This window comes from Geotrypetes seraphini, chromosome 8 (genome assembly GCF_902459505.1).
Source record: "Geotrypetes seraphini chromosome 8, aGeoSer1.1, whole genome shotgun sequence".
Classification (NCBI taxonomy): domain Eukaryota; kingdom Metazoa; phylum Chordata; class Amphibia; order Gymnophiona; family Dermophiidae; genus Geotrypetes; species Geotrypetes seraphini.
This window is the reverse complement of record NC_047091.1, coordinates 110,606,878-110,631,262: the sequence shown is the minus strand read 5'-3', so window position 1 is coordinate 110,631,262 and position 24,385 is coordinate 110,606,878. Positions and strand designations below refer to the sequence as shown.

At 43.1% G+C, this 24,385-nt stretch overlaps 1 protein-coding gene across 4 annotated transcripts in view; it reads left to right on the top strand.

Moving 5' to 3' along the window:
- Positions 1–24,385, top strand: part of LOC117366229 (mucosa-associated lymphoid tissue lymphoma translocation protein 1-like) — a 42,529-nt gene that overhangs the window by 2,400 nt on the left and 15,744 nt on the right. For 2 of the 4 annotated variants that reach the window (XM_033957486.1, XM_033957484.1), the window contains exons 3-15: positions 868–1,034; positions 4,785–4,915; positions 5,123–5,273; positions 5,669–5,847; positions 6,197–6,293; positions 6,516–6,557; positions 9,242–9,283; positions 12,085–12,288; positions 12,399–12,576; positions 16,455–16,529; positions 20,181–20,308; positions 20,402–20,551; positions 22,891–23,048. In XM_033957486.1, the coding sequence (XP_033813377.1) occupies positions 868–1,034; positions 4,785–4,915; positions 5,123–5,273; positions 5,669–5,847; positions 6,197–6,293; positions 6,516–6,557; positions 9,242–9,283; positions 12,085–12,288; positions 12,399–12,576; positions 16,455–16,529; positions 20,181–20,308; positions 20,402–20,551; positions 22,891–23,048 (1,702 nt within the window). Of the gene's footprint in view, positions 1–867; positions 1,035–4,765; positions 4,916–5,122; positions 5,274–5,668; positions 5,848–6,196; positions 6,294–6,515; positions 6,558–9,241; positions 9,284–12,084; positions 12,289–12,398; positions 12,577–16,454; positions 16,530–20,180; positions 20,309–20,401; positions 20,552–22,890; positions 23,049–24,385 lie in introns of all 4 variants that reach the window. The other 2 variants (XM_033957485.1, XM_033957487.1) reach the window with 2 other exon arrangements.

Sequence of the window (24,385 nt, the reverse complement as noted above, 5' to 3'; positions counted from 1 at the left end):
CCCCCCCCTAGGAGCTAGGAATAAAAAAAAATAAATGGCTGCCAGGGGCATTCTCTCAGTTTCCCCTTCTTATCACCAGCTGCATGTTTTTCAGAGTAACCCTTGTTGGATATCTGTGGAACGAAGACATGAAAAAGGGAATCGATTATGTAAAGAATGAAGGTTTTATCTCCTGTAGCTCCTTTGATAGCACTTACTTGAGTGGTGATACCAGTCTGCCCATCCACAGCATCCACTATCTCCTCTCCCTAAGAGATTCCAAGTGCCTGTCCCACACTTTCTTGAATTCAGACAGTCTTTGTCTCCACCAGAGGCATACCAAGGAGGGAGGGGGGGCATGTGCCCTGGGTGCAAGCACAAAGGGAGTGCAACCAGCATACCGGCACCTCCCACTCTTCTCTGCTGCTGCCTTCCCAGACCAGCAGCAGCGGCAGCAGCAAACCGAAATGCAGCCATCAGGAGACCCCTGATCAACCCCCCCTCGCCCCCCCCGTGACCATCGGTCCACCCCTCCAATGTCACTTCCTTCTTCCAGAATAAAGCCAGCAGCTGCGGGAGGGCGCACAAAGGTCCTGCGATTGCTGCACCCAAGTTTACTACTACCCCCGCTGCTGGTTCAGGAAAGCAGCAGCAGTAGCGGTGTGGTGTTTCTAGCTTCCATGAAGTGTTTATATGTTCCATGACTCTCCTGCTTCTAGTTTCCATGAATCTTCTGCCAACGATGGTTCTATGAGTACTGGAGCCTCTAATGTCTATACAGATCATAATCTTGGCTGGTCTCTAGGTTTGTGTGCTTCTTCTTGACTTTCTGTGTTCAGTAGAATTGGAAGTTGAACTTATCTAGATGGCCTTCTCCTTTCTTCCTAGTGATGAAGAGTTGGAGACATGCTCACTCAAGGTCTTGGAACCTGGAGGAAGTCCAAGTCGGCATCTTCTGCAGATGCTGTCAGAGAAGGCCTGCAGCCTCAAGTATCTGCTCAGCTGTTTTGACAGGATGGGCCACTTTGTTGCGGTTCAGCTACTTTCCTGCTTCGGTACAAGCCTCTGTTTCACACATGTCTTTTGCCTAGTTGGATTTTTGTCCCTGCAAGTTGACATTTGTGACCTCTCTTGTTCTCATGTCCAGCAATAGAAATTCTTGAAGACTGTACAATATACAACAGCATGAAGGAGAAAGGTGAATTAGAAATACATACCTCCCCCCTTTTACAAAGCCAGATACGGCAACAGCACCGAAGCCCATTAATTTCCAATGGGCTTCGGTGTGATTACCATGGGCCACCATGGTCATCAGCATAGTAAAAGAGGGCCTTAATGTTGCATGTAAGGTAAAGGTAATTGTTACCAGAACAGAGCTAGCAAAATTCAACATACATACTCATACATTGCCTGTTGGATAGTTTGTCCACGCACAGTGCAGCGCTCGGCCTTTAGTCGTGTGGCAGCCACGAGGTTAGACACATGAACACTCCATTGCAAGATTGCATCATCAAAGAACAACATGTGATTGGGCGCTTTGGGCAGAGGGAGTGAAACCTGTGGAAATTCACCATCAGATATTACTCGGTAATGATTCAATGAAAGGTTTATGAGTGGGTAAAAAGGTTTAAAGCGGGAAGAAGAGGTGTAACCGATGAAGGTCTTTATGGTTGCCCATCAACATTGTGCACACAAGAGCACATTGACAGGGTGGATAATTGGGTCTGAATTGGCTGCAAATTTGGATCTCAGCTATGGATATCCATTTGCCATACTGCATGATGACTTGGAATTCCGGAAAGTCTGTGCACGATGGGTTATCAAACAGCTTACTGATCTGCACAAGCAATGGCATGTGGAGATTGCGACCCAGTTCCTGAAATATTGTGAAGATGTTCTGAATATTCTGGAGAGAATTGCCACTGGCGATGAAACATGGGTGCATCACTGTGACCCAGACAGCAAAAGACATAGGGCTAGATTTACTAAGCAAACCAATCGTGTACTGATCGATTTGTGACCCCTTTGCAACACGATTTCTCTTTGGCCTGATTCACTAACCTCTCCTGTGATCTGCTTCCGATCCACGTATGCAGATGAGGGGAACGGCATGCAAAGTAGGCAGGGACCCGATTCACAAAACAAATTTTGCGATCCGACAGGACTGGCCAATCAATCCAAGAAGCGACTGCTGGAGACCAGTCGTAAATGTCCTTTCCGACTCCCTTGCTCCAATGCCGCCCTGCTTTCTGCATGCCCTGCTCTCTGCTGCCCCAAATCTCTCCTGCCTGCCACCCTGCTGTCCCCTGTATCGTCGCCTGAATTTCTCCTGCCTGCCACCCTGCTGTCCCCTGAATTGCTGGCCAAATCTCTCCTGCCTGCTGCCCTGCTGTCCCCCAAATCTCTCCTGCCTGCCGCCCTGCTCTCCCCCCCCAATCGCCGCCCGAATCCCTCCTGCCTGCCGCACTGCGAGCCCATGGTTTTAACCCGCGGGTTTACAGCGGGTTAAAACCACGGGCTCGCTGGGCTACAAAAGTAATATAAGTTAGCTCTGCTGGTGCTGTGTTTGAGAAGGGAGGCAGGGTTTCAAGAGCCGGCTTGAGAGCAGGAGAGTCAGAGCCCGAGAAACCCCCCCCCATAAAAAAAAAAAAAAAACTGACACAAAACGCATGCACAGACCATCTGCAGGGAACGTAGATAGTCTGCGCATGCGTCAGGATTGCACATTAGCGATCCGTGCGGGTTCCTCTGATTGCCCTCATTACAATATTGGGCTGTTGTGAATTGGTCGGGCCTGCTGGAATTGGACCCGGAAGTCAAAGTTAGTGAATCTAGCCCATAGTATGATGAAGTAAAAGAAGCGGTGCTCACTTGGATTCAGGAGCAGCCGAAAAACCTCTTCTCTGCAGGAATACAGAAGCTAGTTGAACGATACAACAAATGCGTCGTCTTGCATTGGGACTATGTGGAAAAGTGATATGTTCAATTGCCCACAGTTACTTCTATTAAAGCCATTAAATGTATTTTGCGTTTACTTTTTGATTTACTTATATCACACAATTACTACATTACATAAACTGCATGCATTTTTCAAAACATGACTTGTGCTACTCTTCCAGAAGGACATTCCTTGCCATCTGAGCCACAGCTGAAGATCCAAGTCTCTCAAGGTTTTTGACATGGTCATGGAAATTTTATTGACATTTCATAAAACTATATTGAACAGGCATTAAAGAACAATAATAGTAATATATCAGAAGTAATAAACAATGTACAGGAAAACAACAACAAAAAGCCATATAACCCATTGCATGATATATTCTATAAGACCAGCAAAAACAAAACAATGCAAGATCAAAAGGGGAAACAAGATCAAATGTTTAGATATTGTATAAGAGAAGACCATTTTGTAGCATGAGAAAAAGATAGCCTATTTCTCTTATATAACTCAGATCTATATGTAAAAAACATACAATATTCCACCATTTAGTATAATTCACTAAATAGAAAGCCTTCTAAGAGGCTAAAACAGTTTTAATTCCTACGGTTAGTAGAGTACCAAGCAAGTAACAATCATATTTTGAAAGTTTAGACTGAAAGCACAAAGATTTTAAAATGAAAATCTTAAAGCAAATGGGTATACGAAAATGGAAAATTGTTGTCCAAACTTGCTGCCAAAACTTGTTTATACAAACACATTTTTAGACAGAACATCTACCTAGACCAACAAAGCTTCAGATTCGTTCTGCACTAAGAGCTCTTATGAAATTAAATGGTTGGTCTGATTGATGGCATCTACTTAATCCTAAGGCTAAAGACTATACTTTTTACTCTGCACCTCATCGCTCGTACTCTAGGCATGATTAGTTTTTAGTCTCTAAAGATTTGCTCCCTATGCTTCAGTCAGCAAAAATTGACATAGGCAGAGAACAAGAGAGGCCCTTCTGCAACATGGTGTTTTGATATCATTTGTCTATAAAAGCGAAGGATGGAACAACTCAGGCAGAAACACATTCCAGATTCACCAATCTTGGCTTCATGCTATTGAGAAATTTATGCCCAGCCTTGGATTTCAGACTGCTGTTCCAATATTGATCATCTTTAAACAATGAGTGGCAAGACCTTCTCTCATTAGTGACTTTTCCATTTCAATGTTTGAGCAGAGAATTATGATTGCTGAGTTAGTCTATGTGGATACGTGTTAATAAGAGTCATAAATCAAATTGTAGGTGACAACCTTTTTTATTGTACTAGCAATGTATCTTTGACAAACTTTTGGAAGCTTGTCAAAGATACATTGTTAATACAATATTTTTTTTTTATTTATCATTATATATGTAATTAATACAATAATAAAGGTATGATCTACATCAGTGGTTCCCAACCCTGTCCTGGAGGACCACCAGGCCAATAGGGTTTTCAGGCTAGCCCTAATGAATATGCATAAGAGAGATTTGCATGTAATGGAAGTGAGAGGCATGCAAATCTGCTCCATGCATATTAATTAGAGCTAGCCTGAAAACCCTATTGGCCTGGTGGTCCTCCAGGACAGGGTTGGGAACCACTGATCTACACCTTATTTCTAGTATCAATACCAAAGTCATCTGGTCTTTTTGCTTCAGTAAAGGATCAGAATGCATTAAGAGGCCATTAGAAAATCAGGGTTGGGTTTAGATCTCAGAATGACACCAAATCCATGCAGTATAATGCTGCAGCCTGCTATCATTGTAGAGTGGCAGGAGAGCTGAGATGGCACTGGTCCTCTTGGCTTACACAATATGTTCAGTTGATTTCGTCCTCTACAGTACAAGAATCTGTTCAGATCATGGTGCAGCCAGAGTCTCAGCTGGTCGCAGAAGGGAAGCGTGCTTCGTTAATCTGCCAAGCTGTGGGTCCCCCTGGGTTTGGCTACCAGTGGTTCTGTGGAAAGCAAGAGGTGAGCATTGGAGAACATTTTTCTAGTCTGTTAAGTCTTCTGGTCAGTGATATAGGGACTGGTCTAAGATCCTCTCCTCTCTTCCCAATCTCAGTGGTCTTCCAACATTTCTAGGCTTTAATTTGAGTATTCTTCTCCCCTATCCCAAGCCCTTTATTCTCTTTCTCTTTTTCCTTAGACTCCTTTGTTTTCTTTCTCCTTTTTAAGGTTACTAACGCCACTTGCCATGAGCTGGTGTTTAGCCCTGTCACCCAGCAGACCAGTGGGTGGTACATCTGCCGAGTTCATTGTGGCACCAATTTTGTCTTCTCCAAGTGGGCTCAGGTCATTGTGAACAAGGCCAGCAGCCCATCCCCAGGTAAAATAGCCATGGAACACACTCTTCAGATGACCAGCAGTCTGTGGCGCTTCTGTCCATGCCAGCTTAGAGACACTGGGGAGAGGGAGGGAACTGCTTGGCAGTTCCATGACTTGGAGGACTAATTTTGACAGGTTTCAATTTTTTTCACAAACCTGTTGCACACAGGGTTTTTTTCCCCTGAGGAGGCTGTATTTTCCAAAATGCAAATGGATAATGTCTGAAAAACTTGAAGAAAAGAGCAGTGGTCCAGGAGTGTCGCAATATGTTATTGCAACAGTTGCTCAACTTTCAGTGATGACTCAGGCTTTAGTTGATTGAGCCAAAGAATAGTGAGGTTATCTCGTTGGCTTTGGTCTATGTTCACTGCCTCCATTTTCTTTTGACTTCTCTAGTTGGTGGATTTTGTCCCACAATGGATGGATTATGCATCTTGAAACAGCCTCAGTCCTGCATTGTAGAGGAAGGGGACCTCCTGGAGCTGAGCTGTACAGCTATTGGAAACCCTCCCCCTCAGTATCAGTGGTTTCAAAACGGGACCTTGATTCAGGGGGCAAAGCATTCAAGCTTCAAGGTACTGGGACAAGCACAGAGGATCTCTGAAGGAAAGGAAGGAGTTGTAGAACATGTGAAGGGTCTTTATCTTCTGTCATTTTTCTGTGTTTCTAAGTATTAGCTGGGGGGCAGAAGAGAGAGAGAGAGAGAGGCAGAAATGGAAACCGGGGAATGATAAAGGATAAGGAGGGGTACATGGAAACGGGAAGAAGAAAAGAGATGGGAGGTTATTTTCCTCAATATTAACAGCATGCAGCTCTCAGTTTTCCTCTGAGTTCTGGTTACCTAAACAGGGAAAAATTCCCTCTGGAGACAAAGAAGAAGAGAATAAAGTTTTCTCCATTTTGTCCTGTGCTGTCTTCTTGTAGGTGAGACTGGCGACTACAGCGGAGCGTGGGCGGTACTGCTGCAGGGTGTACAACTTCTTCCGGGAAGTGTGGAGCTTGGAAGTGCACGTGGAGGTCGGTGAGTGGTGGGAGAGGAAAGTAAACTCCATGGAACAGAAATAAATATATAAATCAATGTTTGGTAATTGCTTATGGATGTTGATGATCTAGTGGTTTCCCTAGCCTAGGGGAAAAACTTATCAAAGGTCCAGGAATTTCAATAAACTATGGTTTGTTAGTCATTTTCAGAATGAAAACTAATTTCTAGTGTTTTTTCTTCTCTTCTTCATGCTGCTTACAGGTCCCAGGCTTCACATCATAGAGAATTTCTGGCATAATACAGGTGTGTGTAAAGTTAGTGAACAGTTACACTAGCGGCTGCTGTGTGCCTGTGACCACCAGGTGGTTGATCAAGTGGAATGCCCAAGTATTGACTCTGGTCTCTCACTCTCTTTGGAAATTATCTGTGTTTATAGTCTCTATAGCTTGAGGAAACTTAATCTCTTAGGGAACTGTCTCTACATTTAGGCTCAGTTCTGTGTCTATAGCTGCCCAAAGACTAAGGATGGGGGAGGGTGAGAAGGATCTGATAGATTCGGGACACAAACAAGTTTTTAAGGATGTAAGTGGGAGAAGATACAATGTGAAGAATCAGGATAGAAGGAGGAGGAGAAAGGCTACACTAGAGCTAGACGCTAATAGTTTTGCATCGGAATATTTTGCATATCGTTTAAACAGTGAATAATATTGCATAATCAAAACTCTTTTTATAATAAATCAACTCAGACGGAGGAGTCAGTCTGGTAGTCATTGAACTGAATTTAGGCACTGCAGAAAAATCAGCCTTCCTAACTCCTGCTCATAACAGATGGCAGTTTTGGGGGTTCAGTGGGTACTTGAGCCCCCCTCCCCCCTGTATGGAACAATATCTTTCAGTGTGTCCAGAGAGAAGTGATTTGTGCTGGCTTTGGTCTCCAGCAGAGCTGTCCAATGATTCAGTGTTCAAAAGGAATTGTGCCAAGACATTTTGGCCATCCGTTTCCTAATACATTTTGATATCCATAGTTCTGAGTTCAAATAGAAAAAGCAGTATTACAAATACCAGAGTGGATTGGGGATGTCAGTTCAAAATCCAGGGATGGTAAAAAGGTCTCCTTTCTGTAACCAAATAATAGAACAGCCACGCTATGGTACCATACTTTAGTCTTCTGTTGGCCCTCCCCTTTGAGGGCCAGTAGCGTGCCTAGTATATGTGACACCTGGGGCTGATAATTTTTTAACACCCTTCTCCTTTATATAAAAAAGATATTTTTAGTAATAATCTTTGAGTCATACAACAAGGGTGCACCTAGGAAAAGGCAACATCTTAAACACTGCAATGAGCACTAGAACATCAATACACCCATTATAAAACTAAACAAGTCAGATTAATACACATGGATCCTGCAAGTCAATGGTAACAGAAAACCATGTCCTTTCCACACACACAGAACACAGATATGCCTTTGCCCAGTATGGAATAAATAATCACAAACTAAAAATAGAAATATGTAAACAAAAGTTAAACCTAACCACCAAGAAGTCAGATTCTGCATACAATGCAACACAACAGAAACAGTGATGCATGTCCCTTAATATTGTGCACAATATACAGATAGCAGATGTAAGTTTGAGAAAACTGAAAAATAACAAACATCACTTTACAAATTAACAAATAAAAATAAAATGAGAAATAAGGTAAAAACCATTTTATTGGACTAATACATTTTTCAAATTGCTTTCAGAGGTCAAAACCTCCTTCCTCAGGTCAGTGGAGTATACTGCTGTCACGGTATCCTATTCTGACCTGAGAAAGGGGGCTTTGGTCTCTGAAAGCTAGTAGAAAATGTATTAAAATTAGTCCAGTAAAAATATTACCTTATTTCCATTTTCTATTTATAAATGTTTATCAATATAGCTACAGTATTACTTTATTCTAAATCAACAAAAAAATATTTTTTCTACCTTTTTGTCATTTTTTTGCTTTAATCATCTTCTCTTCACTCTCTTCTTTCCATCCAGAGCCTGTCCTTTCTCTCCCTTCCATGCGGCATCTGCCTTCTCTCTCTGTCCCTTCCATCCACTGTCCACCCTCTTCCTTCCTTCTGGTGTCTGCTCTCTCTCTGCCTTCCATAGGATGGCATGGGAATAGGATGGCATCTTCCTTCTTTCTATATACCCCTTCCATAAACTGTCTCTCCCTTCTCTCCTTTATACATGATTCATTTCAGCTTCACCTCTTCTACATTTTTTTCTCTCTCTGTCACCACCCCTCCCCTTGCTCTGGCATCTCTCTCTTCTCCTTTCCTTTTTCCTTCCCTCCCCCCATGCCTTGGCATCTCCCTCCTCTCCTTTCTTTTCATTACTCCCTCCCCCTCCATTGTCTGGCATCTCCTCTCCTTCCCTGCTCTCCTTCCATCCCTCCCTCCTTTCCCCATGCCCTGGCATCTCTCAGTCCCTCTCCATGGTCTAGCATCTCCTTTCCTTCCTTCCTTTCTCTCCCTCCCTCCCTCCCTTCCCCATGGTCCGGCATCTCTCTCTCCTCTCCCTTCTCTAGTCTTCCTTCTCTCTCTCCCTCCCTCCCTCCCTCTTCCTTCCCCTAATTGAGCATTTTTCTCCTCCTCCCCTCCCCCAATAGGTACTTCCTTCCCTCCCTCTCTCTTTCTTTGTCACTCCCCCTCCCTGACAGCAGCACAGCCTTCACAACTTGCTGCTCTTGCCAGCGTTGGACCTTCCTCTCTGCTGATTCTGCCTACTCCCTGCTTCCACAAACGCAGGACCCAGCAGAGAGGAAGGCCTGACACCGGCAGAGCAATGAGTTGTGAAGGCTGCCGCTGCTGCTGCCACTGTCTCTGCCAGAAAGGGAAGAGGTTTCCTTGTGGACTGCCCCCCCCCTTGATACCCCACTTCCCAGTGCCCTCTGGGACACGTTCACTCTTGCAGGCTCCTCTTACATTGGCTTTTAACAGGACTTATTTCTTCTTACAGAGATTCCCCTGGAACCCGCAGATTCCAGTGTCAGACTGCATGGTAAGGACCTTCAGGCTGCTCTTGTTTGCTCAAGGAAAGCCTTTGAACTGTTCTGTTTTTGAAATTTTCTTCGACAGTTATGTTGGAATTTGTTGTCTTGCTTGTCTTACTGAGAAAAATAAGTAGGATGTTCGTACCTATTAGTGCATAGCCAGACTTCAAATTTTGGGTGGACTCTATGGACAAAATTGGTGGGCTCTCTCTAAAGCGCCCCCCCCCCCAACTTAAAATATTTAACACCTGGGCTGATTTTGGATTCCCAAGCCTTGCCAACTGAACACCTCCTTGAAGGCACCCAGAACTCCCTCCAGTACAGTTTGGCAGTCAGTGGCAACTTTCCTGAGCCACCTGATGCTGGCATTCATAGAAACATAATTATAATAATTTAATCTTGTATACCGCCAAAGCCATAATAGTTTGAGGCAGTTTACAGTAAGAAGTACTGGACAATCAGTGAAAACAATACAAATCATCAGAAATACAAATAAGATAAAAATTAAAAATTAAAACAGTGAATCCTTAGGTTAGAAATCGATCAAACAACTGCGTTTTTACTAGTTTCTAAAAATAAAGTAAGATGGAGAACGCACAATAATATTACCCAGCCAGTCATTCATTTTACCTGCCTGGAAGGCAAGAGTTCTATCCGAAAATCTTTTAAAACGACATGATGGCAGATAAAGGCCAAATGGCTCATCCAGTCTGTCCATCTGCAGCATCCAGTATCTCCTACTCTCCCTAAGAGTTCCCACGTGCCTGTCCCAAGCTTTCTTGAATTCAGACACAGTCTTTATCTCCCCCACCACCTCCATAGACTATAATGGACGCATTAACGTTTAGCACATTTAGCACAAGCTAAAATGGCCTTAGTAAAAGGACAGAATGTGATAAGTGATCCCATTTAAGATCATACTATTTTCTTCATAATTTAGTGGAGAGGCCAGGAAAAGTTTAGCCTTAACTGGATTTAACTTCAATTTGAAATCACTCATCCAGTTATCAACTATTACAATCACTGAACATATGAACTGAGTGGCTACAGATAATTGAGAGGTTAAAGGAATTACGATGGTTATATCGTCAAGGACAACACAAAGGAATCCAACAAAAACTGCAATATCGCCAGCCAAAGCAAAAACAAAAAACAAAACTGTAGACTCCTATGTACGAGATGCAGGCAGTGTTTTTATTATACCAAATATTTTATGCAGTTGAAAATACCACCTTATAACAAACCAAGGGACCTGACACGGGCCGTGTTTCGGAAAACACTCCTTCCTCAGAGGTCCTAATGAAAATAAATATGAAAACTAAGTAGATATGTATAATACGTAAACCAATATAAATTGGTGTGCAAAAAATAATAAATCAAATAAAGATCCATGTGAACAAATATATCAGATCGAATAGACTTATGAGATAAAGAAATGAGGATAACGTGCGAACAGAGTGGAGAAAAATAGTGTTATTTATAATTCATGCATGTAACCACCGTGGTGAACATAATAATTTCACATAAGTATTACAGATACAAAACATGATAATTTGCTCATGTTTATAAGTGTAAACGTGAAACTGAAACCCAGAAAATATAGATTATTGGAAATGCTCACAAACCTGTGAAAGGTGCAACAATGTGCTTAAATGTTATGCGACAAAAACACATGATGTGAAAGAGACTGGCAGCAATGCGTATACATATACTGAACTTAGGTGAAAACAGAGTGCACAACTTCAAGGGAGGTGCCTTCCTGGGAGGGGCATGGGTGGTTTGGGGGCTTGTCAGGCAGTTACAAAACGAGCATTATAAAATAATATAATTTATGCCAGCCATTGAGCTGATGAAAGCGCTTGCACCTAATGTTAGACAAATAAATGCAAGCTTACTCTGGTATTTATAATTGCCATTATAGAATTTGAACTTAGCGCGCATCATCCCAGTGACCTTTTGAGAATTTCCCCATATATGTATAGTTAAGTGTTTTTATTTAATCAGCCTTTTTCTGTCCTAAATTAAACCGCATGGCTATAGGGAAAGTGGCGGAATATCCCTACTATATGTAGAACTGGGCAACACTACCCTTCCTCCAATGTTCCCTCTAAGGATTGTCCGGGTGCATTCAAATTTTTTTTATTTGTGAGCGACATGTTCTAAAAACCAACAATTTTCCAGATTTGCAAGTATTTTTGTGAGTGACCATGTAAAATCTGTGATCAACGCTCCATGAATGCATGAACAATTGCTCACGCGCTCCATGTAGAGGGAACATAGCCTTCCTCCACCCTAACGCCATCCGGTGCTGTTTGAATAATGCTACAGTAGCTAGAGATTTTCAGTATCAGTATCCAGATAGGGTTACCAGATTTTCCATTCGGAAAATCTGGACCCCCTTAGACCCGCCCCTAGGCCCGCCCAGTTCCACCCATCCCTACTCCATCATGCTCCAGTCCCACCCCCTGCTGCCTGCTCTGGTCGGGCAGGCAGGCATGCAATGCAATGACATCACACACACTCGCATGTGTGCATGACATCATTGCGCTTCCCTCCTGCCCAACAGCAATTTTGAGGGAGGCTTTTCAAAACCCAGACAAAGTGCCAGGTTTTGAAAAGCTGTCCAGATCCCCGGATCTGTCCAGGGAAATCCAGACATTTGGTAACCCTACAGATAGTGCTACTGAAAATGCAGGAATAGTGGACTTAAACATTTAGCAGTGGCTGCTAAACAAGGAAATCGGGAAGATCCCACCACGGGATACCCGCTCCACCTTCAAATGAATCCCTGATTTGTTTTTTTGCACAGCATCTGACAAAGTGGCTCTGCTTATTGGGAACATGAATTACCTGCATCACAAGGTATTGAAAGCACCCATGGTAGACGTCCATGAACTTACCAATCTTCTGCGCCAGCTGGACTTTAAGGTGGTGTCCCTGCTGGACCTGAGCAAGAGCGAGATGCAAATGGCTGTGAAGGAGTTCCTGCTTCTGCTGGACAAAGGAGTGTACGGTAGGGAAATGGAGCAGGAAATACAGGGAACTTGAAGTTATAGAAGGGGGGGGTCACTGATAATAGTTCCTTGAATATATCCTCAGTAGTTCACAAATCCCTTGTTACAGGTTTGCTGTACTATGCAGGCCATGGATATGAGAATTTTGGGAACAGTTTCATGGTCCCCATTGATGCACCACATTCGTACACATCGGAGCACTGCCTGTGTGTACAGAGCTTGCTTCAGAGCATGCAAGAGCGCCAGACGGGTCTCAACGTTTTCCTACTGGATATGTGCCGCAAGAGGTGAGCAGGCTGAATAGACGTTCCCCGTCCTCTTTCCCCACTTTCAATCAAGATGTGGCCAAAACAAGTCTTAGGGAAGCCAATAGTAAAATCAGAGCTGCAAATCCATTAATGCAGTGGGATGAACCCAGGGGTATATCAGTCTAGAGCAGTGGTTCTCAGCCAGTGTGTCAGGACACATTGGTGTGTCCCAATGAGATGGGAGGTATGTTCCCAAAAGTTTAGCACAAAAAGCAAGCCTGTATTTTCCTTAACAACCATCTGTTCTTACATGCTGGAAAGACTAGAGATCCAGAGTCAAGTGTTCGCAGTGGTGTAGTGAGGGGGAGGGGAGGCAAGGGGTCAGACTGTCTTGGTAAGGGCACTGGCACTTCTTCCCCCCCCCCAAAAAAAAATACCTCTTTAAATCTTAACCAGTGTGAGCAACTTCTCTGGCCTGCTGCTTGTGCCGGCCTGGCTCTCCTCTGAAATCACTTCCTGGTCATGGGGCCAGGAAGTGACGTCAGAGGGAAAGGCAATGCTGGCATGAGTAGTAGGCTGGTGAAGATTTAAAGAGGTATGGGGGAAGGGAGGATGTGAGTGTGGTGGAAAGAGAGGGGGAGCAGAGAAGAGGGTGCAGGGGCTGCCACCACCCTGGGCACCTCCTTCCCTCGCCACTGGGTACTCAGAATCCCCATAACTGGTCCCTATTTCTGCTTATCAATTAGCCTCAATGATAACCAATCTCAAATGGAAATGCTTCAGGTCTGCTGCCCATATATTCTGTTTTCTAAACAGTTCCAAGTAGCATAGTTGCAGGGTTTTGCATTTCTTCACAATATCTGGCAGAAGGATTTCATGTTGCTGTTATTAAGGTACAAAAAACTCCAAAACAAGATTGCCAGAGAAACTACAATAGAGACCAACAATAAGGCAAAAATGGTCCAAGGGTTCCCAGAGTGGTTCAACAGTGTCGAAGACAACTCTGGTAATAATATTAATGAATAAATATTTATTCATTAATGTTATTACCACAGAGTTGTCTTCGACACTGCTGAATCACTCTGGGAACCCTTGGGACCATTTTTGCCTTATTGTTGGTTTCTATTGCTGTTATTAAGGTGACATCAGAATTTGAAAATACAAGGGTTCTTCAAAAAATTTCCGCACTTTCTTATTTTCACAGGATATGTCTGGGGCAGGAGAAGTGGAAAGAGGGCGTGTCATAGAATGTCATGTGACTAGTCAGACAACAGAGTGATTATGTAGAAAAGTGATGTAATATGATTTTGCGATATTTAATAAATAGTGTAAAACAAAATAAAAGTGCAGAAACTTTTTGACGATCCCTCATATATGGTAGTAATAAGCTATATAGGTTCTAAAGTGGAAAAAAGTTGATAGCAGTATATTTATTGTGAATTTTCCTACTATTCAGTCCCACATAGAAAAATTGTGTGCAGCACCTAAGTCCAAGATTTCTCACTGGTAAATTAAATGAAGCCTGAAACTTCACCAAAAAAAAAAAATTAACAAGTTTCATTTTAGGAAAAGTTTATAAAGCAAGGTAAATTCTGTTTAAGAATATTTTATATTTCATAAGTTCATGTAATCCTTTTTCTTCTTCTCTACCCACTATTTTAAGTTCTTGTAAACCGTGTCGAGCTCCATTCTCATGGAGATGATGCGGTATATAAACTTAAGGTTTAGATTAAATTAGATTAGATTTGCAGCATCTTAAACAATGAAATATTTAGGAGGTTTTGTTTTTTGTTGCTGTTTAGCTACTAATTTTAGGGCTCCTTTTACTAAGTTGCGCTAGAGGTTTTAACGCGCGCTTAGCATGCGCTAAATTGCCGCGCGTGCTAGACGCTAACGTCAGCATTGAGCTGGCGTTAGTTCTAGCTGCGTATTGCGGGTTTAGCGCGCGCGGCAATTCTGCACACGCTAAAAACACTATCGCAGCTCAGTAAAAGGAACCTTTAGTGTTCAGCGTGTCACACACATAAGAACAATGCCTGTCAAGTGTCACAAAAGAAGAACGGTTGAGAATCACTGATCTAGGGAGAGAGGCAAGAGCAGCTGAAAAGTTTTTTTCCTTTCATGCCATCTCCCATGTCATTAGGAATGAAGATGAAGGAACAGACACAGTGGTAAAAACAGGAGACTTTATTAGTGAATAAATTAATTAAAAAGAGTGCCCGATACGGTCATGTTTCACCCGGCAAGGTCTGCTTCAGTGACTAAATAAAGTTTCCAGGTTTTTACCACCATATTCTGCTCCTATGTCTTCATTCTTTTTGTAATCTGTGGACCACTTGCCAATCTGGTTTTTTTTTTTGGGTCTCCTATGTCATATACAGGAATTTTCCTTTTATTTGGCCATTTTGTTGTTACAGAGGTCATTAAGTATGCGCTCTCTTTGCAAATATCGCATACTATTTGCAAAGATTGTGCACCTTATTGGTTTTATTCTGCTTGTTTTCACTTGTTAAAGACATGCAATAACATGGGACATCTCATTCACCTTTCATGATCGCATGAGCGGAGGCTTATACTCTAACCTCACAACCATTTATAGCATTCGGATGAGATGTTTAATTTTTTATAGGCTGCTGAACGTTAGCTTTTTTGCATTCTTATAATAAGGCTCCTGAGGCAGGCCTTATTGGCCGAAACACCTGCATGTCGAGCCATTACACACATTTTGATTATTGTTGAATAAGTGCACATCAACATTCCTGGATATCTCCACTGTGGTTTATTTGTTTTATTGTCCTTTCCCATATCATTTTAAATGCCAACCAAGCTCCAGTATCGTGTAGCAGGGTCCCATGACGACAAGAGGGCATCCGCTAAAACTCAGGGGGGGAAGATTTCATGGGGACACCAGGAAGTATTTCTTCGCCAAAAGGGTAATTGATCGATGGAATGGTCTTCCACGTCAGGTAGGCGAGGCCAGAACCACGCTCGACTTCAAAGGACGATGGGACAGACAGGTGGGGTCGCTCCAGAGGAATGCTTAAAAGATGGAGGGAGGGAGGAGGGAGGGTTCTTGAGTGGGCAGACTTGTTGGGCCGTCGGCCCTTTTCTGCCGTCATACTCTATGTTTCTATGTTACTCAATTCCAATCTTCGAGACTAGGATTTCAAGATATCCAGAATGAATATGCATGAGAGAGGTTTGCATACACTATTTCCTTGGTATGCAGATCTTTCTCATGCATATTCATTGTGGATATTCTCAAAACCTGGCCTGTCTGTGGCCTCAAGGACTGGAATTGATTAGCTTGGCAGTAATTGGAGAGGAAGGCTCAGTCAGCATGAGACTGGCATTGAGCATCCTTGGTAAGGGAAGCCTTCTTCATCCCCTCTTTAATCAACTATATAAATATAAACATTTCCTAATACTATATTTGCACTTCTATTTTGTGATGTACAATAAGCAACATAGTATCATTCTGTGCCCTGCCACATGGTCCTTGAGATCCAGCTCTTTGGAGAGTATCTTCTTTTCAAAGGCCACACCCTCAATGGAGGGAGGAATGTGCAGGCAGTGTCATCGGTAATTTCTGGTCCCTACAGAAAACATAAGCAGCAAACAAATGCCAGACACATGTGTGCATTTGAAATGTGCTGAAATTGCAGTTGTACAAGTGTGTGCGCTGAATCCAGCTTGTAATTATTTCTGCCAATATTAACATTATTGCTAGAAACCCGGGAGCAGTCTTATACAGTTGGAAGCAGGGTGCATATTAACCTAATGAAATTGAAAGGTTAAAGAATGCTTCAAAAAGAAAGTGGCCTTGGGAGCACTTGGATATAATGCAGCGTGGGGGCATGAGTACTTCTGCTGGGTTGGCCATGATGTTTCTCTCTCACGGTGGAATTTCTTTTCAGGAACATGAATGATGACATCCTGCCGCAGGTGGGAGCCCTGAAGGTCACAGCCAACATTGTCTTCGGCTATGCCACGTAGGTGTCTCTCCACGATATCAGTATTCAATCATGCAGTAATTAGGCTATGGCACTCGTGTGTGTGTGGGTGGGTGTCACCTCAACATTATCCGGACAGTGCCTCTATATATAGATTGCCTGAACATTATCCAGTGCTACATAAACATCTCACCAGAACTCCCTTATAGGTTATAGTGAGCCCCCCAAAATCCACTATACCCCAGTAACCCTTATGGCTGCAGGTACCATTTATATGGCAGTACAGTAGGGTAGGGGGGGGGCTCACATTTTCCACCATGAATGTAGTGGTTAGAGTGGTTTATGGGCCTGGGTCCTCCTCTCTATGGTTCATTAGCCCCCCCCCCCTCTGTGCAGCTCTACTACTCTTTCCTATAACAGGTGCTGATGTTCTGGAGGCAGGTATGTATGCTTTTATTCTGAACTTTGTGGGGGTGCGATGGGGTCAATGAACATGGGGGGAGTGTGTGGGGGTCTTTACTTTGTCCCTGCAGTGGTTATCTGATCACTTTCGATACCTTTTTGGCACTTATACCTGCTTTTACATCATCTAACTCGCAATGTATAAGTTTCGCACAGGAAGTCTTGTCAAACATTCAATTATCCCTGTAGGACAACTAAGTCTAGGTCAGCCCACATCCCGCCCTAACCACTCCTCCAGAACTTCCCCTCTCAGCTCTGGGCGCACATTGGGATTCAAAGGCCTAAAAAGTCCCTGGATACATCCAAAAAGCCGTTTTAATTATTGGCACTTGGATGACCTGACTTTTAGGAAGACCAAATGCCGAATTGGGCAGGGTTTTAGATGCGTTTAAGTTTTGATTATGAACCCCTTACTGTTTAAATGAACAAGTTTCTGAACTTTGGTTTTCTTCTCCATCACGGTAACAAAATTACACAAACGGATGAACCGAGAAATCAGTCTCTGTAACCAATGTATAGGAGAAATAAAAATGTATTGCCTACTGTACTGAGCAAAATAAAAGATTCCCAACGCCTCCATTTTAGTCTGGTATCTGCCTTTCTGTGGGTACAATCAAAGCTGTTTACTATATGTAATATGAATATCGGCCCCTAAGGTATTAAATTTGAAACTAATTGCATAAATATCCACCTTGAACCGCAAGGTAATGGCGGAATAGAAATCTCTAATGTAATGTAATGTAATAAATGATTTTGAATATTAATCCACATTGCTTTAAAAATAATCATGTTGATCGTATATGGATATTCTAATTTTATAGATATTTGGAAGTTGCCTCAAACCTGATTGGCTGGGGCTTGAGGTGATTGAGGCAGAAAAGACCGTTGGTCACCAATCTGAGGTGGAATGTTGAGACCCATCTGGTGTTACATAGTAACATAGTAACATAGTAGATGACGGCAGATAAAGACCCGAATGGTCCATCCAGTCTGCCCAACCTGATTCAATTTAAATTTTTTTTTTTTTTTTTTTCTTCTTAGCTATTTCTGGGCGAGAATCCAAAGCTTTACCCGGTACTGTGCTTGGGTTCCAACTGCCGAAATCTCTGTTAAGACTTACTCCAGCCCATCTACACCCTCCCAGCCATTGAAGCCCTCCCCTGCCCATCCTCCTCCAAACGGCCATACACAGACGCAGACCGTACAAGTCTGCCCAGTAACTGGCCTAGTTCAATCTTTAATATTATTTTCTGATTCTAAATCTTCTGTGTTCATCCCACGCTTCTTTGAACTCAGTCACAGTTTTACTCTCCACCACCTCTCTCGGGAGCGCATTCCAGGCATCCACCACCCTCTCCGTAAAGTAGAATTTCCTAACATTGCCCCTGAATCTACCACCCCTCAACCTCAAATTATGTCCTCTGGTTTTACCATTTTCCTTTCTCTGGAAAAGATTTTGTTCTACGTTAATACCCTTTAAGTATTTGAACGTCTGAATCATATCTCCCCTGTCTCTCCTTTCCTCTAGGGCAGGGGTGCCCAACGCGTCGATCGCGATCGACCAGTAGCTCAGGAAGGCAACTCGAGTCGATCGCACTCGTGTTGCCGTCCTGATCTACGGGCCGATCAGCCTTCCTCTCCAGTGTTCTCCCTAGGGCCTTTTAGCTGAGTGGTCCGCCCAGCTGTCATCTGCCGCTGCTGAACATTAAAAAAAAACCCCAAAAAACCGGCTTGGAGATTTCAGCCCCTAGCGAACTTATGCTCCGGGCTCTAACGTGTGCGTGCAGGCTTCTCTTCTCTTCCCTCCGAAACCGGAAGTTATGCCCGGGGAGGGGGAGGGGGGGAGAAGGGAAGCCTGCACGAACATGTTGAGAGCCCTGAAGCAAGCGTTCGCTATGGGCTAAGGCGGGAGACAGGTTAGTGAAGCATTTCCTCTTCTTGCTGCCGGGTCCTGCCTACTTTCTGTTTCCGCGAAGGCAGGACCCGGCAGCATTTCCCCCAACAGCTTGATCGCGATGCTGGTCGGCCGAAGCAGGGAGAGGTTGGGGCGGCGTTGGCTTTTGGGCGTGTTATTGGCGTCGGCTTTCGGGCCTGTTATTGGTGGCGGTTTGGGTCCTGGTCCCCGATGGCAGTTTGGGTCCCCGATGGCAGTGGCAGTGTCTTGGGGGAGGGCAGGGAGAAAGAAAGAAAGAAAGAAAAAGGGCAGGCAGGGAGACAGAAGGAAAGAAGAGAAACAGAAAAAAAAGGAAAGGGAGGCAGAGAGAAAGAAAGGGCAGGGAGAGAGGAAGGAAAAGTTGGGGGAGGGAATGAGGTGGAGGAGAGGAAGCATACAGGCTGAAAGAAGGGAAGAAAGACTAGATGCACAGTCAGAAGAAGAAAGTGCAACCAGAGACTCATGAAATCACCAGACAAGGTAGGAAAAATGATTTTATTTTAAATTTAGTGATCGAAATGTGTCTCAATTTATATCTGCTGTCTATATTTTACACTAAGGTCCCCTTTTACTAAACCGCAATAGAGTTTTTTTTAGCACAGGGAGCCTATGAGCGTCGAGAGCAGCGCTGGGCATTCAGCGCAGCTCCCTGCGCTCTAAAAACTGCTATCGTGGTTTAGTAAAAAGGGAGGGGGGTATATTTGTCTATTTTTGTATGGTTGTTACTGAGGTGATAGTGCAGAGTCATCTGCTTTGACCTCTTTGAAAAACCCTGGAATAGGAATGATAATTAACATTTTCTATGCGTACAGTGTGCGTTGTGTTTTTTTTAAATTTTATTGTTGGTAGATCATTTTGACTTGGTCATTTTAAAAGTAGCTCACAAGCCCAAAAAGTGTGGGCACCCCTGCTCTAGGGTATACATATTCAGGGCTTCCAGTCTCTCCTCATACGTCTTCTGGCGCAAGCCTCCTATCATTTTCGTCGCCCTCCTCTGGACCGCCTCAAGTCTTCTTACGTCTTTCGCCAGATACGGTCTCCAAAACTGAACACAATACTCCAAGTGGGGCCTCACCAATGACCTGTAGAGGGGCATCAACACCTTCTTCCTTCTACTGACTACGCCTCTCTTTATACAGCCCAGAATCCTTCTGGCAGCAGCCACTGCCTTGTCACACTGTTTTTTCGCCTTTAGATCTTCGGACACTATCACCCCAAGGTCCCTCTCCCCGTCCATGCATATCAGCTTCTCTCCTCCCAGCATATACGATTCCTGCATGTTTCATTCCTCTTAGGTGTGCAGATGCTGAGGCCTATGAAATAAGCCAAGGGGAGCTGTCCAATGGAATCTTTGTCAGCTTCTTGAAGAAATGGCTTTTAAAGGATGAGAAGATCACGGTTCTTCTGGACAAGGTGGCTGAAGGTAAGATATCCCATAGGCAGAGAAGTCAAAGGACAATAGTGTTGGCTTTTTTGGGAGTTGATGGGACATATCTACACTTTGCCTCTTTTTCAGATATGGGGACTTGTGAGATCACCAAAGGGAAGCAAGCTTTGGAGCTGAAGAGTAATTTATCTGAGTGGCGAGCACTCACAGATAGGATTATGTCAGTAGAAGGTTCAGAGGGATTCTCAGTCCGTAATCTCCAGTGGGCTAAAGCACATGGTGAGAAACTCAAGTGGGACAGATAAGGAAAAGAGTTCAAGTTAAATTTATTTGATATACTGTGAATTTTCCAAAGAAATCTAAGCAGTTTACAATTTTTAAAATATATCAAGGGAGGGGGAAGGCCTAAAAGACAAAGACATAGCAAATCACATAAGGAAGATAGGGAAGGAAAAATTAATATAACGGGTAGTAAGGGAAAGGGTAATAAAATTAGGAAGCTTGTGACAAATCAAAAATTAATGAAGACTAAAGAAAAATAATAGGTTCTCAATTTAGATATAAAATTGTTAAAAGAACCTTTCAACCACACAACTACACTAAAACAATAATTTCTAAAAACATCAAGAAAAATCTGGTGAAAAGAAGGAACTGATAAAAGACCTTGATTAGCAGACCAAAGAGATTGACCTGGGTATAGGGAATTTAAAGGTTAGCCAAAAAAGAGGGAAGTCCTAGAGATTGAAGGGCTCATTTTCAAAAAAGATAAACATCCTAAAAAATAGCATAAAGGGGCTGATGGACATTTATCTTGCCAAACTCTTCCAATTCGCTATTTTTGATGGATATCCAAACTGTCCATCCACAGTTCATCTTAATCTCGAGGGGACATGTTAGAGCAAGGGTGTCAAAGTCCCTCCTCGAGGGCCGCAATCCAGTCGGGATTTCAGGATTTCCCCAATGAATATGCATGAGATCTATTAGCATACAATGAAAGCAGTGCATGCAAATAGATCTCATGTATATTCATTGGGGGAATCCTGAAAACCTGACTGGATTGTGGCCCTCGAGGAGGAACTTTAACACCCCTGTGTTAGAGGCAAGGCTAGGGCAAGCTTATGACTTGGATGTTTTTCTGCCATAATCAAACATCTAAGAATATGTCCAGGGCACAAGTTAGCTGTCGGGGGCTAGACCTGTTTTAATAATGAATAAGTGCCACCAACAGGCTATGAACCCACAGGTACAATGCAGCAAGGAAAACAGCGGGAACGGACACTGAGCAATCCACAGGAGCCAGCAGGATAAAATCCAGCCTTGTTTATTTTAATCCAGGACATATAACAATATGGACCAAAATTATTGTACATCCTGGATTGAAATAAACAAAGCTTGATTTTATCCCGCTGGCTCCTGTGGATTGTGCTTTGTCCATTCCCACTGTTTTCCTTGCTGCAATAATGAATAAATGCCAAAAAGGTGCCCAAACTGACCAGATGACTAGTGGAAGGATGAAGGCCTGACCCCTCCATACTCCCCCCAGTGATCACTGACCCCCTCCCATCCCCTAAAGATGTGAATGAAAGAATACATACCTACCTGTATGATAGCTTCAGATGTTATGGTAGTCCTAATGGAGCAGCAAGGAGGTTCCTAAAGTAGCCTGGAGGGAGGTGTAGTCAACCAAACACATGGGGACTCAGGCCCATAACCCACAATAACCACTACACTTATGGTGGAATTTGTGAGCCTTCCAAAACCCACTGAACCTACATGTCAGATGATACCTGCAGGCATAAGGACTATTGTTGTGGCATACCGTTGGGTCCAGTAGGTTACAAGTGGGTTTTGGAGGGTTCACCATACAACATTATGGTGAGACGTGTACCTGGGACCTTTTATGTGAAGTTCACTGCAGTGCCCCACTATTCTGCTGGGATGTCTGTGTGGCTAGTCTAGTACAAACGCTGGCCCTTCCTGCATCCCATTGGCTTCTGTTATGCATTTTTCTTTTGGATGTGTTTTGTTTCTAAAAGATAGATGAACAGAGGATAGATGCCTCCATTTAAAAAAAAATCCCAAGATAGATGTTTTGCATTTTTGAAAATGGGCACATTTGGTACTGGATTTTTCTGCGTCTTCCATAAAACGTCTAAACTCAGATTTAGGCATTGTATGAAAAAATGCCCCATCTGAATCTGAGAATCTGATATGACAAAATATTAATCTTAAAAGGAATCCTATAAGTGACAGGGAGCATATGCTCTTCAACAAAAAGAGAAGTAACATGATCATACTTTTTCCGACCATAAAGAAGTTTTAAAGCAGTTACAAACCAGAAGAGATCCAATGTCATTACTACTACTTATATTTATCATTTCTATAGTGCTGCAAGATGTACACAGGGCTGTAAATTAAACATGTAAGAGACAAATCTTGCATTAATCACATTATGAGGAAGATTTTAAAAAAAAATGGCCTTGTTTAGAAACACAGTATTTTCAATTACCACTACAATGCTGACATGATTTGCTGAAGAATAGGCCCAGTAATTGTTTTGAAATGAACACAAAGAAGCTGTAAGTTAGGTCATGTTCTCTCTATTCCTTGAACTTTAGTTCTTCCTGAGAGCCAGCATCTGCTGTTTGACTGCGGGATTAAAGTGCAGTTAGGGTTTGCTGCTGAATTCTCCAACGTCTTGATAATTTACACACAGATAGTGGACATACCAGAAGGGATCCCAGAATGTGAAGCCAAGATAACGGATATTGCAGAGGTGAGAGATCCACCCTGAACAGCAAGGGATCCTGCGAGACTGACTGATCAGGCTGGATTAGGCTTGGGCCGGCTGATCTAGGGTTACCAGACATCCGGATTTCCCCAGACATGTCCGGGGGTCTGGACAGCTTTTCAAAACCCAGCACTTTGTCCGGGTTTTGAAAAGCCTCCTCAAATCATGTCAGGCAGGGAGGAAATCTGCACATGTGTGGATGCCACGCAATCACGCACGGCATCTGCGCATGCGGGGATCTTCTCTCTGCCTGACAAGAGCAGGCAGTGGGGGGCGGGATTAGGGCGTTACAGGGCGGGGATGGGTGGAACTGGGCGGGCGTGGGGACAGGTCAAGGGATGTGGATTTTCCGATTGGAAAATCTGGCAACTCTAGACTGATCAGGCTGGTTGGGCCTGTTGGGAAGAATATGTATTCTATGTATTATCAAGCATTCAGTTTGTATAGTGCCTTAAAAATGTTATGACGCACAAATTCAATTATACTAAGAAAGTTCTAACATCAGTACAATGTACACTTTAAAAATTGCATGTATTACTTTTGTGCTGTACTGCTGTTTCTCTGTATTGTTTTTTGTTATAAATAAACAATTGCAATAAATAAATAAATATGTGAAATGAACTGATATCAAAACGCCTGAAAATAAAGAAAAATTTTGGAAAATCCAAAAATTAACCAAAAAGGAAACATATTGTTTGCTCAAAAGTAGTCAAAATATACCAAAACTGAGAGTAAACAATCTAATACAACATGCTTTATAATGTTTTTACAGATACAATGGAACTCATACACCCAGGACATTAATTTTCTTTTTCATTTCCTTACTGGGGTGGTTTATTTCATCATTTACGGTTATCAGATTTTCCAAATGGAAAATCTGGACCCATGGCCCCGCCCCCATGCCTGCTCCATTCTGCCCCAGCCCCACCCCCTTGACCTACATGAGCAGCGATGTCAGACAGCACTCGTGCATGCGCTGGTGTGATGCGATGGCATCACGCTTATGCGTGTGACATCACTGCATTGCATCCATGCATGTGTGTGACATCACTGAATTGCATCCACGCATCTGACTTTGCTCATTGCCAGAAGCTTTTCAAAACCCGGCCAAAGTGCCGGGTTTTGAAAAGCTGTCCGGATCCCTGGATATGTCCGGGGAAATCTGGACATCTGATAACCCTATCATCATTAGTCATTTACAATGTATCTGTATTTTTATCTTTGAATTGTTAATGCGTTCATAGATGACTGTGCATATCGAAAAGCAAACGAAGAAGGGAAAAACTTGCCTTAGTAAGTGTCAAACAAACAAGATGCTTGAG